This window comes from Dipteris shenzhenensis, chromosome 30 (genome assembly GCF_047967505.1).
Source record: "Dipteris shenzhenensis isolate YYH24624 ecotype China chromosome 30, Dip_SZ_1.0, whole genome shotgun sequence".
Classification (NCBI taxonomy): domain Eukaryota; kingdom Viridiplantae; phylum Streptophyta; class Polypodiopsida; order Gleicheniales; family Dipteridaceae; genus Dipteris; species Dipteris shenzhenensis.
The window spans coordinates 35550474-35571094 of NC_141625.1; the positions used below are offsets into that span (position 1 = coordinate 35550474).

A 20621-nucleotide genomic window follows, 5' to 3' on the forward strand; every position below is an offset into this window, starting at 1 on the left:
ATTATATTATGTATAAAAAATAAAATTTTATACATAAATTGTATCATATTGCCGTTTCTTCCGTTTCCGTTTCGGCGGGGCCCGGAAACTCCGTTTCTTCCGTTTCCGTTTCGGCTGGTAACTATGGGTTGTACACATCCATTGTATCTCCTGCATCCATATGCAAACTGTCCCAATCTTGAAGAACATGATCTCTAAACTGTTTAGGCATAAACTGCTGGTAGAAGGCTTTCTTGAAGTCCTTTCACCTCTTTGGGGCTGACCCATCTGTGGTCTGTGCACTCCACCATGCACTAGCTGTCGCTGTCAAGTGCAAACTGACCATTCTTAACTTGGAGGATTCTAAAAACTTTTCTGTACCAAATGCAGCATCAAATTGCCTGATGAACTGCAATGCTTTGTCTGTATGACCATATTGTCCATTATAGGTCATAAACTTGACTTGACATATTCACCTCCTTCTTTGAATTCCTTGGAAGACTTTCTCTTCCTAGACTTCTTGTGTTGTCTTCTTTTCCTGGATGGTTTATCTAATAAAGAAGAAGATATAGAAGTTGAGCTCGAGGTAGACGGTGAAGAACTGGGAGATCGGTGATGATGCCTCGATCTCTTCTTGCTATGAGACTGTCCCCTATGAGATCTCTCTCTCTTTGGTTGTACACGAGAGTGTGCCTCTGGCATTGGCACATCATAAGCTACATTAGGCATATTTTCTGTTTGAAACAAATGCTGAGCTCTTGGATCCTTTCTGAGATTTTCCATCTCTTGCATACGAGTGTGTACCATCTGCTCAAATTCTTGCTGATTTTGTTGCACACTTCTCTGTCTTGGATGTGCATCCCTATCTTGTAAATCCCTCTGGATAGGTGATTGAGCCATTTTCTTACAACTCGTATGGGATCTGCAAGTTTCTCACACACACTGTGTATGCAACTGATGCACGCAACCTTTGCTTTTCAAAGAGAAAAATTACCTCAACAAGAGGTGTCTTGCACTCACAATCTATGCCAGTACCGGGCTGTCAACTCAAGACATATACCCACAAGGTTGCCAAGGCATCAACAACTATATTGCCCCTTTTCTGGCTGCTGCAAAAAAAACTCAGAATGCATCTGACTCCCTTTTCCTGAGCACAAAGGCATACATTTTCTCTTTTCTGCAAATCTCTGATTTCTCTGTTTTTTCTGCTTTTTCTGACAGTAAATACTCTCTCACATAGATGAAAACTGCTAGCAGAAACAGTCTCTGTAACTGTCTCTCTTTTTTTTTAAACAGTAACTAGATGAAGTAACCGGCTGGTTACTCTAACCAGACTAGTTCTGGTCTGGTTTGGTTGGCTCCCAACTGAATTCAACCCACTGTGGTTTGTCTAACCAATCTGGTTTGGTTAGACCAACTAACTAAACTTCTAACCAGGGTGAACTAACCAAAGTTAACTAAACCACTGGTTTGCCACATCAGCAGCTGACCTGTCTGCCACGTGTCAGTGCCATGTCAGCTTCCTGTCAGCCCTGCCACATCAGCACCACACGTGTGTGCGCCACATCATCTGCCGACCTGCCATGTCATCTGCTGCCTGGCTACGTGCCATGTCAGCGTAGTACACGTGTTTGCCACGTCACGAAAGCCACGTCATCTAAGGTGTGAGACCTTGGCTGAAGACAGGCGACAGATTCTCTCACACGGGGTCGCGCGTCGCGAGACCTTCAACATATGAGGAATCTGCCTCACGAAACATCACTTCCACACAGCGTCACGGGACTAGCAAAGATTTCCGCCCATTGGCTGGAATTAGAACAGTAGCATTAGCATGACCCGCTCTTTCGCGCCTTCTCCACAACAAACGCCTCGGAAGCTCTTCTCTTTTCATTCACCCCTCGATACCCCACGCTTACCAACCGTCAGCGCACACGTCGGAATACTCCTTTGGGGTCTTTAGCGTAGCATTTGGCTTCGTGAAACCTCCACGCTATCAGAACCTCCAGACAACATTGAAAGGCCTTTGCAGGTCCTTTTGATCGTTTGGCGTTGTGAGATACTCGGGGATGCACGCCAAGGTAAGCGTCACGTGAATAATTCACTTCACGGAGAGGCGTGTCGTTGCGTGGAGATCTTCATCATCCAGCTCTTCATCAGACGCACAGGCCCCTTGTGAAAGCGTGTCTACACCTTCACGACGCCTGACTTCAGATTTGCACTCCCAAATCTCTACTTGCGTCACAATAGCTTCGCTGCCCATGCGATGGCCTGCGGTTCTTTTCCCCTTGATTGCTCCCACCGTGGAAGGTAGGGAGATCCTTACGCTCGGATACCAATGTAACCTTACTCGTAAAATACAACAGAGACACTATCATTTCTCTCCCTCTCTCAACAAAGACACTAGGGCCCAGGACAACAGTCGGGCTGGATCCCCCCGAAGGATACATGAGTTCAGCGTGGAAGCTGTTCATACAAAAATCCAAACGTGAATAAATATACATGAGCTCTTAGGCTCTCTTTCTTGGCAACAAGCCACTTGTCAAATTTTACATTACTTTCCTAATTACATGCCACCAAGGGCAACTCTAGAGTCTTTGAAGCACTTGGTCACGCGAACCGCCTCCTAGATGCTTGTTAGGCTCCATTGCGCTTAGGAAAATCACTCTTCCTAGTACCTACAACAATTAATTAAAGCGCACCACCATGGGACCCATTAATTGTTAGCACTGTTGCATCCGTACGCATACGGTCCTTTTTTCCGTACAACCGTACGGATTTCCGTACGTGCCTTTTGGGGGCTGGAGTCTTTCATGAATGATGAATCACGATTCACGACTCATGACTCATGAGTGATGACTTTAAAATTAATACAAGTTTCAAGTTTCAGTTTAATACCTCTATGTCAATTTAATGTGTACAATGATCAATGATCAATCTATATTTTTCTGAAATTTTTAGGGTAAAACTAGGGTCACGTATGTTTCAGCCCCAAGCGCTGAACCATACTCCAATCATACTTCCATACTCGTATGACGTATGTGTATGGTAATGTATGGAAAAAACTATGATTGTTAGCCCTTTGCATGCAAATAACACACTGTGGACTAATTCTAGTCACGGTGGGCGTCCCCACTGAACACATGTGCACACATAACAAATATAATAAATATATTTATTCTCTGGTTGATCGGAGTCAACACTCTTGATTATAATTAAGAGGCTTTGACCAAGGGTCAAGGCGCCTTAATTATAGTCAAGTCTCTCCAACCGAAGTTGGCACATCTTGGTTAACCGTAGTTAATCCTCTTGGCCAATGCCAAGTCTCGTTGACTGGAGTCAACACTCTCTGACCGTAGTCAGCTCTGTGGTTCTCTAGTTAACCGCTGTTAACCCTCTTGGTAATAAACCAAGTCTCCCTGACCAAAGTCAAGCTTACTTGACCAGAGTCAAGTATCTTTGACCGTAGTCAATTCTCTGACCATTAAAAGAACTCTTTGACCATAATTAACACATATGAAAACTCTTTAATTATGATCAAATAAATGGTCAACTGTACTTTGACTTAGGATATTTGCATTGTGGTGACATGCTACTTCAGCATGATTGGGCAGCATCTATTCACATCTAGTTGTTCATCTTCTTCCTCTCCATGTGTATGAACTGTTTCGGAATTTAGATTGCTGCCATGTCTTGCATGTGTGTTTGGTGATTTTTCTCAAATAAGTTGGAGGTGGTGGCCTTCATCCCTCACTTAGGCGTGGACCATGGGCGTGAGCTTGTGACCTATGCAACATTTGAGGGATTATTAATCCCATATACAAATATGAGGCCTGAGTGGCCTTGGATACATATATGCTTCATAGAGAAGACTGTCCTCATTTCCGTCCTGAGAGTTCTGGGAGATGGGGAGGCACATATGGCTAGGAGGCGGGGGATTGGGGCCCCCCGCACTCAGCGCTCCCTTTGACACGTGGCAGCATGTGGTTGGCTGCTTGTATTTGAGCTAGCAGCGGTATCAGAGCCTGCTTAAGGTGGCTCTTGTGTGGCCGACACGTGGCAGTGGCTGTTTCTGGACAGGACTGTGTGTCTTGCCCGGAGGTGTCGTGCTCCGTGGGCGGAATTATGTGTGACTTCAATGTGTAGAGGCGGCCGCAGTAGTTCCTGACAGCTCCATGGCGGCTGGCTCCTCGTGGACTTTGTTGAACTGGAGACTTTGGTGGCAGCTAGTTTATTGGCCCAGCCTTGTGTTTGGTCATGGTCGCCTTGGTTTGGTTGGCCCAGCCTTTGTTTTTGGTTGTGGTCGCCTTCAGTTTGATCAGGCTTGGCCACGTTGTGTACTTAGTGGTTTGTCCACAAGGGGGTGTTGGAGGTGGTGGCCTTCACCCCACGCTTGGCACGGAGCGTGGTCTAATGAAGGGGACGTGTGCGCTTGTGACACACATAACATTTGAGGGATTATTAATCCCTTAAACGTGTGGCTAGGAGGCAAGGGATTGGCACTTGGCGCTCCCTTTGACACATGGCAGCATGTGGTTGGCTGCCTATGTCTGATCTTTCAAAATAGCAGTCCCTTATTCTGTCCAGATCCAAGACAGATTGGGAGCATGCTGATTCCACAACATTAATCCATTGATTCGGTGAACCATGGACCTCCAAATCCACCTTCATAGCACCAAATTTAGTCAAACATGGACCTCAAAAATAGCCTTGATAGCACCACAAAATCAAACGCACATGTTCCGGTGGTAATGTCACCTCTAGTATATTGCAAATCATTGAAATGAGTATCTTAAAGTTAAAATGGCAACCATGCACGTGCGTTGAAATATTAAAACAGTCCAAGCCCTGACTGAATATCCATTATGGCAAAACAAAATGCTCATGTACCAAAAGCTAAATACCTCAGGTTGTTAAATTTTCTAACTCCCCATTCAAATCAGGTCAAACAAGTCATGAGCAAATGTCAAAGTTCTGTTTTTTAAAACAAGTCATGAGCCAATGTCAAAGTTCTGTTTTTCAAATCCTTAAAAAGGGGTGTCTGCAATAAGAAGTGGGACAGGCAGGGGGAGGGGGAGGCAGGTTTTGGGGTTGGTTTGAAGAAAGGATTGACTCACAAGTTTGCAATGTTGAGGTATGCTGAAAACCTGAGAGTATCGAACAGCGAAACCACCGTTTTCTGGCTTGCTCTGCACCAAGGCCTTTCAGCCAGGAGGAAAAAAGTTCCTTATATGAATTGCAAGCAATGCAGAATGTCTATGGTTAAACCCAACCATTGCAACAACAGCCAATGCGAGTCTTCAAATGACACAAAATTTCTAAAAACTTACAGTGTCTGTTGGATGCCAATCGAGCGTGATGAGCCATTTACGCCCATGATTTAAACATTTGAAAGAATTCCTTACCTGCAGTGTCAACATAGGGGATCAATTTAAAACCATTTCTCCATGGAGACTATATTAAAGATTTTGTTCAATGTTGCAAGGGGAAGAATAAACAGTGGAAGCCAAAACTATGGTGCTCAGTAATCAAGAACTGTTTGAGGATCTCCATTACTAATCTTATTCTTAAACGTTGATAAGCATTGTCTTGGGGATAATCACACTCACACCCTTTTAAAGGCTTGCAGTAAACTGTGGCATACAACACACCTCGATGTTTGCTCGAAGCATGAACATTGACTGACCCATTGGAAACTCCCTTCTCATAATTACGGTAGGATTTGGAAAAAGCTCCAGCATAGGCTGCAGGGCTGCACAGCCCAACATCTTCATGTCACCAATGTAGAATATGCACTGCTTCTGCACCTGCCAGAGCCCAGCTAGCCTGAGAGGCAGGACTAAAGCGATCGTAGAACTATTATCGTTCTCATCAATACAGTTCTTGAAATTTCTTTTCTTATCATTTCAGCGTTCTAGATTTGACATCAACATTGAATTTATGCCTTAACTCCAGACCTTTTGTCGTAGACACATTCAGAATATGATAAATAAAAAACCATTTGATACAACAAGATCAAGATTCACTCATCCAATGTTCCAAAACAATTCCTCACGTTTCCCTACAGGATAACTCATTCTAATTACAGTAACACCTTTCATTCACTTGGAAGACTCAAATTTATCCTGTCAACCAAAAACCTTCTACAGTAATATAATAATTGAATTTGTCCTGTCAACCAAAAACCTTCCACATCAATATAATAACTGCATTTCTTAGTACAAGATAACCAAGCGAGTGTTAAACCCAGAGCATACCTAGTTTGCCCAAAATAGGCGTCAAGGATCTGAGGTGAACAAAAGGAACCAGACAAGAACAAACTTGAGAACTGCAACCACAATTTTTCCATAAAAATGGTTTAACCTTAATTCCTAATAATAATGAAAGAGGTATCCCCTGCCATTGCCACCTTGCATCATCTCCTGCAAAAACCAGTCCATATTTCACGTTATAGATCAAAAACAGCTTGGACTGCTTCCGACAACAGATATGTATCCAAAATGAGTACAACCTTCAGAACTGGCCCATCAGAATGCTCAAATTAATAACTCCTCATGCCATAATAAGCAATCATATCCCATTCAAGGCATTGATTCTCATAAGAATGAAGATGGAAGAAAGTTTTCACATTCACAGAACAACATAAAAGGTGTCTATTGTTTTTGTTGAAGATGACAAGAAGACTCAGTCAAGACACAGGCTACCAATATATTATAATAAGCAGCAATACTTAACATTTCTATTCATGGGACCCTAAGGATCAGAAACATTAACGCTCTCTCGAGCCATGAGCCCCTCTCCTCTCACCGATACCAAACTTTGGCACTCTTATGCACACACAATATATGACATAGCCCACCATCTGCCACCAGACCTCTCAGAGCTACCCCGCCCCACGTCTTGTGCACCATTTACCAACCGTGACACCAGACACACAGCTCTAAAGCTACATCATGGCCGAGCCAAAGATCATGAGGGGCTACGTATTGAATGCATTGCATATGGACTAAATACCTTGGCCTTGATCTTGGCAAAGCTTTTTAATGAAGCGATCTGCACCAGTTTTCCCCACACCCAGACCCTAAACACATCACTCCCATTCACAAGGAAATGGATCCCATGCACATTTATTACAGGACCATTATGGCTGGGCATGTCATGTCCAAGATTTATGCCTCAATCGAGGGACTCAGAGCTGATGGATAGGCAGGCTTCCACCTGCAAACCGTGAAACTCTAGATCACATCTCACACTCTTAAGGGGTTATTGAAGAGGCCAGGGCACAAAGATAGAGGCTTTGTTGCTGCTTTGTGGATTTCTCGAAAGCTTTTGATACAGTGCCAAAAGCCCGCCTCAAGAAACATTTGCAAGATATGGGATATAGTCAGAGATCATTTGGGCAGTCATGACATTGTATGAGAGGGTCTCAGGCACGGTTGGACGGCTACAGGGTGGATAGAGGACGTCCGTAGCACTATCAAGGTCAAGCAAGATTGTCCATTATCATCCACTCTATTTTGGCCTCTACATCTAAGAGCTTGAGACCTTCATCAAGACATTAGGAGGGGCAGGTTTATCCCCTGGTGGCTTCTTGATTCAAATTCTCCTCTATGCAGACGATGTGGTCTTATTCTCCTGGTTCAGCTGAGGGCCTTCAGCAACACCTGGATCCACATGATATGAAGGTCAATCTTAGTAAAACCAAGGTTAAAATCTTCAACACATCCAAGGTAGTCATCCATAGAGAGTAGTTCACCTTTGACGGGTTACCGGGGCCGAATTGAGCAAGGGGTATGCCGCACTTACCAGGCTTCAGCAACAGTGCACTCACTCTCACTTCCAGAGATAGGTATGATACGTCTGGAAGGGTACACATTATATGGCCCACCTCAACAAAGTTGAGAAGATGGATGCCAGTAGGATGCCACATAGGGCAATAGAAGCTACACAAACCACTGGGTAGCACAGAGAGGGAATGAAATGGATGGAATTATGGGGTATAACAGCTTCTGAAATACCAAAAAATGCATGTGAAATCAGGGAGTTAGTGACACAAAAAATGCTATAGAAATTATGGCAAGACCCGGGGGCGAAATTCAGTTCTACAAACAAGAAATTAATCCAATGGGAAGCCATGGAATGCAAAAATACCTAATGGAAGGCATATCAATGCTTAAAAGGCATCTAATTTGCAAAATGAGAACCAGCTCACATGACCTAGAGGTGGAAAGGGTGAAGTAAGCAAGACCCAGGGTCTCAAGAGAGGAAAGAATCTGCAAAATTTGCCCCACATGAGTGATAGAAAATGAGCATCATGTCCTCTAAGATGCCGAGCCTATGCACACATCAGAGAAAGCTATGGGGACAGCAGAAGCAACCTGAAAATCTTGTTGGAGTAGCCAGCCAAAAAGCTAGGAAGCCTCTTAAAGAAGTGTTGGAACACTGCAACAAAATACTCGGAGTAGCGCACCAGCTAGATTGACAAGTACTGAACACATTGCAAGTCTGGAATATTTTCTTTCACTAGATGTAAAGGATCACTATCTATTAATAGTAATAAACAGTCCCATAGACCCTGAACAGTCTCACACGGACTTTAAAACAATCATCTCTCTCTCTCTCTCTCTCTCTCTCTCTCTCTCTGGCAATGACAAGCAATGGAAGCTCAAAAAAAATGAAAGCAAGAAGGAGAAAAACGAGATGCTGTAATAGATTGCTGCAAAACTGAGAGTGGAGGCTCAAGGGGGAGCCAACATAACAAAACCCTAGGGCTAACTGCCCTAATTGGACTAAGTGTCCTAACCGACCTAGGGGGTACATGTACAAACTGTACCAATAGTCCTAACTGACTATAACTAGGCCTACAAGGCACATACCAAGGAATAAGCGGCACCTATGGATAGCCCATAGAATGGCCTACAAATCCCCCTCCATGGTATGGGCTGAAGTATCCTGGACATGGCTCAAGAAATCTAAATATCTAATGTCATGGTTGCACATGTTCGTCCTATAGGAATATAGCAACCGATGACTGTACAGAGTACAACAGATCAAGTTACAAAAGGTACTAAGTTTAAAGCTTGCCGAAAAGCCTCAAACTTAGGGAAAACCAGGCTCTTATGGTGTGGATACTGGCTTGCAATCCTCAAACTGAAAACGCTGCAAAAGCTGTCCAATGTACTTGGATTGTGACATCAAAATGCCCGCCTCACTGCTAGCAAATTGGATGTCCAAATAGTAGTGCAAAAGACCAAGATCAGACATAGCAAATATCTACTGCAAATCAAGTTTAAAATCTATAATTTGTTGAGCATGTGTCCCAGTCACAAGCATGTCATCTACATAAAGGACTAAAATCAACAAATCTGTCCCACGCTTGCGAATGTAAGGGGCGCCTCTGTAGGGCTATTCTGAAAGCCAAGTGTGAGCAAATGAGTATGAATCCTGGAATACCAAGCCCGAGGTGTCTGCTTCAATCTATAGAGGGCTTTTTTCAAGCGGCATACCTTGCTTTCAGAACCTTCAATCTCAAAGCCAGGATGTTGGGAAACATAGACCTCTTCCTGCAAATGCCCACGAAGGAAAGTTGTCTTAATATCAAGCTGATGTATCTCCCAATGAAAGTGGGCAGCAAAGGCTATAACAATGCGAATAGTAGTGATCCTGGAAGTGGGAGAAAAATTTTCTTCAAAATCAATGCCATGCTGCTGAGCATAGCCCTTAGCAACAAGATGGGCTTTGTAACGGTACACTGAACCATTAGCTTTCCATTTGATTTTATAAACCCACTTAGTTCCAATGGCATTCTTGCCAGGAGGCAAATCAAACAACTCCCAAGTGTTTTTCTGATGGATAGAATCCAATTCAGCTTGCATGGCCTTCATCCAACAATCATTCTGAAAGGCATCTTCATGACATAATGGCTCTTCATTGCATGCTGTAGCAACCAAAGCATAAGCAATAAAACTAGCATGCTCTTTCCAGACAGCTGCTCTAGTACAGGCTAGCAGAGGAGTATCTTGTTTGCTGTCTTTTAGTGATCAATGAGAGGCATATCAGGCTGAATATCTGGATGTACATGTGGCTGCAAATGACCAACAGATGAAGGAGGTACATCCTCAGATGGAACATCATCCCGAGCATCGGATGGAAACAAAGGCATCAAGCTGTCAAATATGTCAGGGGTATCAACAACGGGCTGTTTTTGACAGTCCAGCAAAGGCATAGTGGAAGATTCATCAAACACAACATCTTGACTGACAAAACACTTGCCCGTGCGGGACTGATATAGCTTATAGCCCTTGGTCTCTGAGCTATACCCAATAAAAATGCACTTGACAGCTTTATCATCCAACTTAGTACGTGTCTGTGAAGGCACATGAGCATAAGCTAAGCATCCAAAAGTCCTCATGTGAGAAATGCGAGGCTTATGACCCTTCCAAGCCTCATAAGGTGTGATAGTCTGCAATGCTTTTGTGGGACATCTATTCAAGATGTAATTTGCACACATGACCGCATCCAACCAAAACTTGTTAGGCAAATGTTTGCCTTTCAACATGCACCTGACCATCTCCATCACTGATCTATTTTTCCGCTCAGCCAAGGGATTCTGTTGAGGAGTATAAGGCACCATGCATCGATGATGTATGCCACGGGAAGCCAAACAAACAGCAAACTCCTTTGACATGTATTCACCCTCCCTATCTATATTAAGGTGAGCAATGTGCAGCCCACTCTCATTCTCAGCCAAGGCAATAAAGTGCTTAAAGCATGAAAATTTCAATGCGAAAATCCAAGTGTAGCTGGTGAAGTCATCAATAAAAGTGACAAAATAATAGAATCCCCCAAGAGCTGCAACCCTCATGGGTCCACAAACATCACTATGAACCAAATAAAGCTTGCGAGAAGCACCAACTCTCCCCTCATTGGGAAACGCAGCACGGTGCATCTTACCAAGCAAGCATGGTTCACAAACATGCTTTGTAGACATATGCATTTTGGGAAGATCAACAACCATACCCTCCTATATATAACTTCACCAAGGCTCCAAAATTTAGGTGTCCAAACCTCTCATGCAACAAAAGGGTATCTGCCATGGTTAGTATATGGAAGGTGGTGCTCCCCCAGAGGCGCGGTGCCAACCTCTTGACGTATGATGAATAACGTTGGTATTTGACATGATGGTCTCTCGTGAGTGTTGCACATGCACACACTGGATCGTGGGTGGGCTTGAGAGCACGGAACGAGAAGTGGAGGGGAGTGAGGCCAGGCAGACTGGCATGCACAGCACGCACCGTGCACACCCCTGGGGTGCCTGTTGAGGTTCTAGCATGGCTACGGGCTGCTCACAGAAATGGACGTTTCTTGGTCGTCTGGACTCCGTTTGAGGCGAGACCTATGCCGTTGCGAAGAGCACGAGCGGCTCTTCGATCCTAGCACATCAGCTTGGGCTGAAAGGCTGCTGGTAAAAGCAGTTTTGAAAAGAAATCCAAGGGGGTCTCGGGAGCACAGACTCGCGGAGAGGCTGGCTACAAGCGCACTAGACGTTGGAGGCTCAGGAGAGCATGAATGAAGGTTATGGGCCAAAGATGCGGACAAGTACGAGCTACTTGAGGAGGTCCTCATGGTTGGCTTGGACCCCGATAGTCATGAATGGCAGACTACTAACATAGACGCTCCTGGCACAACCGCAAGAGGCTGCAGCTGCTTTGGGCTTCGCGACTCATGAGAGTGGAAGCTTGGCGACCTTGTCGTGGGGATCATCTTGAGAAGACGAGCATGGCATGTGAGATCCGCACGTAGGAGGACGGCTCATGTTGGGTTTTGGGCATGAATATGAGGCGCATGCGGGCTAGCTCGGGATTCGGCTAAGGGGCCAGCGGGTGGCACCTTACACTGGCGATCCTGCTGGGGATCTGCCATGGTAGAATCAAGAGAAAGGCATGTGCATCTGCCAAGTGCAGCATCATCATCCAAACATCTGTCATAAGCATTAAGTCTATAAAGACCTCTAGTCAATGTGCTAGTTGTCACGATCTGTGACGTATTCCTTTCTCTATTTCTAGACTTATGGATGGTTTGATGAATGGACACTTGTGGAAGGGTATGCCCTTTCGACGGGACACTTCCTATGAGGCACAACCCTTCACAAGAGACATTCTATTGAAGAGACATTTCTATTGTAATGTACCCTCTCATCAAGGGTCACACCCTTCACAAGGGGTACACACCTCTTCATGCACATACACTTTGGAGTACACACCTTTTCATGTGTGACTCTTCACTCTCTATATAAGAGAGGCCCAATTGTATGGATGACACACTACATCTACACTATAGACACTCAAGCAATACAATTATTCCTTGTTCTCTGCTATTTCAGTCTCCTTTCTGTTCCTTAGCACATTTCTAAATATAGTAAATCTAGGATTTCTTACAGTGGTATTAGAGCAAAATTCGCTCCTGCCTGTAGGAAATGCCCCCCACCTTCTAGCGCCGATCTGATACATCTTTTCCACTAGAAGGATATCCGTGCACATTGTGCATGGAAGAGATGGAGAGGATGAGCGTAAAAATTTTTCGCACCAACCCTGCCTAAAGTCATCTATGGCCTCTCCATCTCCCACACATCACGAGTTGATGTGAATGGACACGACAAAAATCGTGTCTTTTCATGTGCTTGGGCTGTCCCAAAACCAAGGGACGCACCTTTTCCACCATCGGACACACCTTTTGATGAAGAGTCTCGACTCCTCACCCAAGGGACACACCCCATCGTGGACAAAAGGACACACCTATTCATGTAGGGACACCCCTTTTAAAAACAGGGACACACCCCTTCATGAAAAGGTGCACCTATTCCAAGGGTCACACCCCTTCGAATAGGCACACCTTTTAGGCACCAAGCACTTATAAAAAGGGTACCTAGAGGGGTTAAAATGGAAAACCCAGCCCCAAATCTTAGGTTTACCCTAGCTACCCTAGGGTTAAATAAACCCACCCTTTAATTTTTGGGCAACCACCCAATCTAGGCAGCCACAAACGAAAAAGGGACGCACCCTTTGACGCCCGTACAGATTTGTTACGCAGGCTCGCCTCCATCGTACGGAATCTGGTCACGCAGGATCTGCCCTCTTTCCTCGCCATATGCAGCCCCTGCCTCTCGCCATTTCGCTGCCAGCCCCTTGTCATATGCAGCCCCTGCCTCTCGCCGGTTCGCTGCCAGCCTTGCCTCGCCATTTCGCTGCCAGCCCGCACCGGTTCGCTGCCAGCCTTGCCTCGCCATTTTCGCTGCCAGCCCTCGCCATTTTGCTGCCAGCCACCTTGCCATTTGCAGCCCCGCTGGTTTTTCAGCCCTGTTCCTTGCCAGCCTGCAGCGTGAGCACAGCGCCAGCCAGCCATTCTGTTGCAAATCAGCCTGCAACCAGTTTGCGCCATTGATAGCCTGCTCTCCTTGGTTCGCTACCTTTTTCCTGCCAAATCAGCAGCAGTTTCAGCCTCCTATCGCGATGAAGACAGCCTGTTAAATGCCAGGCCCAGTTCTGCTCCTCGCCACCCATTGCAACATGGACCTCTGGACAGAAATCTGCAGGCCTCTTCTACGCAACAATTTGGCAGATTAAATCATTGCCAAATGGAGTCTTTCCTTTCTACTTCTAAGGATTCTCTTGTCATTATCCAATTACATCAAATGAAAGACGCTCCCTTAAAGCATGGAAACCCTTGGTAATTCACCTGGCCTTTCAAGGACACCTCAGGCATCATCTACCACACAATATCGTATTTAGATTGCACAACCAGCCCATTTCGGAGCTTTTGCATCGTGGGTCTTCTGTGTCACGTGCCCTCCAAGTGATTTGGACCACATCCTATATCTTCTGCATGAGGCACCTCAGTTACATTACTTCCTCAGCACAGTCCAGGTTGTGTTCCATGAGACACGAAGATACCCAGAACCCGATATTCCTCAAGAGTTTGCTGTCCATGTTTGGAGAGAATTTTACCCCCCACCTTCAGCATCTCCAGGGTACTCTCCACCTCCTTCAACTCCCAGATATCCTCCTATACAGGTTGTACCTTCCCCAAGACAGTATTTACACTCCGAAGGCACTCCTTCTCCTGGAAATCCTCCACTTCCGACAACAGCTCCTTATCCCTTCTCAGATCCGTGGACTCTGCAACCTACTCCTGTCCTCTCACGAGCGGTAACACCACTTTCGGCATCACCAGTGTTACCTCAAACAAGACCTCCTTTACCAGACTTCCACGGGTGGTTCCATCCTGCCTCGCCTGCCCCCTCCAACATGAGCAACCTCAGGGAGCAGTCCGAATCTTCTTCCAGGAATGGTACAAACTAGAGTGCAAGTTCGCGCTTTTCTCACAGGGATCTCCGATATGTCGCAACACTCGCGTGAAGCCTCTCCAGAGATCAAAGACTCAAGTCCAAAAAAGATCCCTAAAGTCAACGTACAAGGCAAAACACTACTGCAACTTCAAATTTCCCAGCTTCAGGACAGCATCTCCGACTTAGTCCAGAAAGTTCAACAACTTCAAGATTCTCGCAGTACCACACATACAGAGGATGACGTGACGCAACCAGACGCCTATGCGGATTCAGTCCCACCAGAGGTAGAAAACACTGAACTACGTGCCCTCTACCATTTACTTCAAGCTTCTAAAACTAAAAGACTTGACATCAAACTTCCGAAAGCCTACACTGGTCAATGCAATCGCTGAACAGTTGACCAATGGCTCGCAAAAATGCGCATGTATTTTGATACTGTTGACCTCACTGAAGGCAAAAAGATCGCCTTGGCAGCCTCCCTCCTCAAGGATACAGCTTTTCTATGGTGGCAAAGACGCTTAAAGCACGGCAAAAGTGTGTTAACATGGGAACGTTTTGAACACGTGCTCCGTAAGCAATTCATACCTGCCAATGCGGACTTCCAAGCACGTTCAAAACTCCGACACTTGGAGCAAACGGGCTCCCTGTCTTCCTACATCTCTCAGTTCACCACATTGGTGCTGGAGATTGATGGTTTAACTGAGAATGATCGCCTTCATGCTTTCATCTCAGGCCTAAATCCCTTGTTACGCATTGATGTCCTTAAAGCAAACATCACCACCACAGCTGGCGCTATTGCTTACGCAGAGGGCATTACAGATTTCCAAAACACAGAGAAGCACAGTGCTAATCGCACACAGAACTCTACTATGGCCAAAGGTGCTCGCCCTCAAGATAACACCAGGTTTCGAAAAAACTCCGGTAATCAAGGTCAGCGACAGTCTCAAGATCCCCACAAGACCTAGAAATCATATGCTGGATTCCAACAGAAGCACTCCTCCAAGGATCGCGCCTCTTCTTCACAAAGTCATTACCGACATCTCCAACATAAAGGTGCGGCCACTGACAAGAAGAACAACTCCAGCACAAAAGGACTTTGTACCATCTGTACAGGCGACCATAGATAGTTCGATTGTCCCAAGCGACCAAAGCAAAATTCCAATATGGAACCTAGCACTTCCCAAAGAGAAGATGCTACCCCAGCACAAGACAAGAAAGGCAAAGCTGTTCGAATGGCAAATACCATCCACCTGAGCCTTGCCAGCAACCCCGAACCTTCCCTGGCCACTCAAGTACTTTGTGTTCAAGGATCGATTCGTGGAACAACGGTCACTATCCTCATCGACAGTGGCTGTTCTCATAATTTCCTAGCTAGTTCTATGGTCGACCAACTTCGGTTGACCACCAGTCCTAGTCTCATGGACTATCAGATTGAACTCGCAAATGGAACTACTTTCTTGTGCAACACCAGGATCAAAAACTTGTCTTTTCGCATCCAACATTATACGGACAAGTTGAACTTCGACATCATGCCTCTTTCTCGGTACGATGTCATACTCGGACAATAGTGGCTCTACGACTATAATCCATCAATCAGTTTTCGCAGCCATACTATCCAGTTTGTCCACCAGGGAAAACTTATTGAGCTAACTGGTTCTAGGGACTCTCCTTCAACCCCAGTTGCCTTTGCCCTACAAGTAAAGAAGTGGGTTCGTAAACGTCAAGGAAAGACTTCACTTCTATTGGTTACGGCAGTCAAGGAGACACCAACAAAGGATCCTCCTGAATACCTCAACCAACCTTTTCCAGCCTTACCTGGATATTTTTCCACAGGAATTGCCAAAGCAGTTACCACCTCGACGACCAGTGGATCACCCAATCGAACTTATTCCCGGCAGTAATCCACTGTCGAAACCCCCTTAACCGGTTTCTTACACCCAAAATGAAGAAATCCAAAGACAGGTCACTGAACTACTCGACAAAGGTCACATTCAGCCCAGTCGCAGCCCTTTCGGATCTCCTGTACTACTTGTGGAAAGAAAGAATAAGTCAATGCGTCTCTGCATCGACTACCGAGCCGTCAACAAACTCACTATCAAAAACAAGTATCCATTGCCTCGCATCGATGACCTCTTCGATCAACTTCTACACGCAACACAATTCTCAAAGATTAATCTTCGTTCAGGTTATCATCAAATTCGCATACGAGAAGGCGATGAGTACAAGACAGCTTTTCGAACAAAGTATGGACACTATGAATGTTTGGTCATGCCTTTTGGGTTAAACAATGCCCCAACCACATTCATGACACTAATGAACGACATCTTCAGGCCTTTCCTCGATAAGTTCGTCATCGTTTACCTCGATGACATCCTCGTTTTCAACAGATCCCTACATGAGCACAAACAACATCTTCACCAAGTTTTTGAAGTTCTCCGCGCAAATTCTCTCTACATCAACATTGAGAAGAGTGAGTTCTTCAAGACCCAACTCGAATATTCGGGACATGTTATTTCAGCTTAAGGCATCTCTGTGGATCCCAAGAAGGTTGAGGTAATCCAAAACTGGCCTACTCCTAAGAATGTTCATGATGTCCGCTCTTTTCTTAGATTGGCAAACTTCTACCATACCAAGGTCTATCAGTTTTCCGAAATCGCAGCTCCTATGTCCGAGTTATTGAAAAGCACAGCAAATTTTCAGTGGCTTCCCGAAACCGAGTATAGTTTCCAACAACTCAAGCAAGCACTCACTACCACACCAGTTATGGCTATTGCTGTCCCAAACCTTCCATTTGAGGTCATGACCGACGCTTCCGACATCGCTACAAGAGCAGTCTTGATGCAAGAAGGCAGAGTTATTGCTTTTGACAGCCATAAACATTCTGATATCCAAACCCGATACCCGGTTTATGATAAGGAGTTTCTTGCCGTTGTACATGCTTATCGCTCTTGGAAACATTATCTCATGGGAGCCGACTTGGTGGTCAAGACAGACCATCACTCTCTAAAGTATATCTTTACTCAGCCAGCCATGAACACTCGAGATCTAGACGACTCTGGCAATCTGATGAAGACTTACTCAGTTCATTATCTCCACCAGGGTCTTATTTTGAGTGGGAGGGGATGTCACAATCTGTGACGTATTCCTTTCTCTATTTCTAGACTTATGGATGGTTTGATGAATGGACACTTGTGAAAGGGTATGCCCTTTCGACGGGACACTTCCTATGAGACACAACCCTTGCCCTTCTGACGGGACACTTCCTATGAGGCACAACCCTTCACAAGAGACATTCTATTGAAGAGACATTTCTATTGTAATGTACCCTCTCATCAAGGGTCACACCCTTCACAAGGGGTACACCTCTTCATGCACATACACTTTGGAGTACACACCTTTTCATGTGTGACTCTTCACTCTCTATATAAGAGAGGCCCAATTGTATGGATGACACACTACATCTACACTACAGACACTCAAGCAATACAATTATTCCTTGTTCTCTGCTATTTCAGTCTCCTTTCTGTTCCTTAGCACATTTCTAAATGTAGTAAATCTAGGATTTCTTACACTAGTCAAGACCATGGTAAAGGCACGTGTAGCATCATACACTACACACCTAACACCATCAAAAAGAACTTGAAAGCCACATGTAGCAATCGCTGAAATAGAAATAAGGTTCTTACGAATGCCTAAAAAATAAAGCACATGCTCTAGAGTAACAATACCACCAGAGACAGAAGTAAGAGTAACTTGCCCAATACCTTTCACGATATAGGATGCATTATTGGCACATGTGACACTGCCCCCCTGCGATGTATGCTCTAATGAGCTAAATAATTTCTGGCAAGAAGTGATGTGCTTGCTAGCACCACTATCAAAGAACCAGGCATCATGAACATCTGGAACTACCATACAAGCATCATGAACATCAGACTCATGTCGATCTTCTGCACTAAAAGAACTAGATACTGCAAGACCAAACTCTTTCTTCTTATTTTCAGATGCAATGCGCTTCCTGCATTCAGAAATATCATGTCCAGGTTTCCTACAATAATTACATCTTTTCTTCTTTTTGTTATCCCCTGAAGAAGAGGCACCATGTGAATGATCAGCATGGGAATGATAGGTTTTACCAACTGAACCCTTGCCTTTACGTTTGTGTTTGTGATGGGCAGCAAATGCTTGCTCACTAGCCATAGAAGCATTGCGATTCGCACGACTTTGCTCCTCCTGAAGAAAAAGAGCAACCAGCTGGTCAAATGAGAAATGATTGGCATCACCCCCTGCAACCAACCTCAATGTAGTAGCAAAGTCTTGATAAGAATCAGGCAACCCATCAAGGGTATTAGAAACAAGCTGAGAATCAGGCATAATCTCATCAATGTTGGCCAACTACTCTTTCGAATCCTTCACATTAGTGAGATAGGCATCCATGTTACCACCCTCTTCAAGCTTCAAGTCTTTCAACTGCTTGTGGACATAGGCAACCCTTGCCTCATTCCGCACCCGATACAAAGATGCAAGCTGATCCCATGCTTGCTTAGTTGTCTTGCAAGACCGGATATGAGGGATAATAACCTGTTTCACTAAAAGAGCAATCAAGGCATGTGCTTTGGCATCACGACCATCCCACTGAATCTACTCCTACCTATACCAAGAGGCGTAGGTGTTCTGGAAGTAGCATTAGAACCATCACCTGAAGAAGAACCAGAGGCAATAGGTGCAGCACCAGAATGTTAGAATTATTGATAAATTCTAGGCAGTGACCAATGTAAAGTCAATAAGTGGGTTAGGGACACTTTTCCCTCATTTAGAGGTTTCTTTCCCTAACCACCGTTAGTTCACTAACTACGGTTAGTGAAGGATAAGGTTTGTCACTTAGACAAAACCTTATCCCCCCTTTGTCTCACTTCACACTCTATTCTATTGCATATTTCGACGTTCAGCTTATGCTCTCTTGCTTCCTGCTCTCTCTCTCTCCATTTCCATCATTTGGTATCAAAGCAGCTAGAGCTCCTGAACCTGCTCTCACCCACAAGCTTCAGCCCAAGTGTGAGAAGCTCCCTACCAACGCATCTTTCTGTACAGCCATAGTTGGTTGTTCCGTACAGCTTTCGTACCAGCGCCGTCCGTACCAGCGCCGACGTTTGTACCAAAATCTTCCGTACAACAGCCATCTGCCGTATAGCTATGTCACCTGTCCGTACACGCTGCTAACAGTACTGTGCATATCTGTCGTACCTGCGTTGGCATATCTGCCGTACCTACAGGCAGTCCGTATAGCACGGACTTCCGTACCTACAAGCAACGCTCGTACATCGTACGGCGTACGACAACCATACTACTCTCTCGCACGACGACCATACACTTGCCATCTATGCAGCTCACCTTCTGCGTACGTACAATGTAATTTGTACCTACACCTTATCTGTGCACGTGTGAGCGTACAACCGTACGGTGTACAATGTACATACACATCTCATGCAGCAGTGCGTACAACTAGTACGAGACTGCTTCCTTTGCAGGTGTTGTGGTGGAGAAGACTCTCTGCGCAGGTTATTTTCTTTGCAGGTACATTTTGCAAGGAGCCATTGATTGGCTGTGGATTCAAGCAGGTGCATTTTGGGATTATGGGTGTGCTCATTTGCACACATTGGCAGTAGAATTTGGTTCTTTTGCAGATAAATTGCAAATTGGGGCTTTCAGTCAATTGCCCCTTTTTAGAGTTGCAATTTCTTGCAAAAATTTGGGGCTTTTTGCTTCACACTGCAATTTCATGCATTTTTTGGGCTTTCAAACAATTTGCCCTCTTTTGGCTGCAATTTCCCTGAAGAAATTGGGGCTTTTGGCATTCTGATGCAAATTGGCAGTGTACAAGCATTTTGGGACTATTGCAGACAATTTTGGACTCATTTTGAGTGACATTGCCGACATTGGCAAATTTTGCAATGTTTTTTTGGCAGATTGAGAGCATTTGCAGGATAATTGAAATGCATTTTGAGCCTTTGATAGGCTGTGACAGTATCACTGTGGGCAGATTTTTCTTTGCAGATTTTACTTGTGCATTTTACATCCCAGGAAGGGATTTTACTTGGTCAGTTTGCTGTATTTTCTGAGATTACCTAGTGAAAATGGCTCAGAACAACCTCGATGAGGTGTTCGGTTTTCTCACACAGAGGATAAGTTGGATGGCACCAACTACTCCTTGTGGAGTTTCATAGTTCGCAATATCTTGGTTGGTAGACATCTTTGGGATTATGTCAGTGGAGATGAAGCAAGACCAGATACAGCGGCTACA

The 20621-nt window shown here is 45.0% G+C and overlaps 1 protein-coding gene across 5 annotated transcripts in view; it reads right to left on the reverse strand.

Annotated features, from left to right (window-relative positions):
- Nucleotides 1-20621, reverse strand: part of LOC147882037 (uncharacterized) — a 69385-nt gene that overhangs the window by 13340 nt on the left and 35424 nt on the right. For 3 of the 5 annotated variants that reach the window (XM_087401892.1, XM_087401888.1, XM_087401891.1), the window contains exons 3-6: nt 6234-6398; nt 5628-5728; nt 5307-5381; nt 5094-5177 (exon numbers count right to left, since the gene is read on the reverse strand). In XM_087401892.1, coding sequence (XP_087258018.1) covers nt 5094-5177; nt 5307-5381; nt 5628-5728; nt 6234-6398 — 425 coding nt within the window. Of the gene's footprint in view, nt 1-5093; nt 5178-5306; nt 5382-5627; nt 5784-6233; nt 6399-20621 lie in introns of those variants that run through there. The other 2 variants (XM_087401889.1, XM_087401893.1) reach the window with 2 other exon arrangements.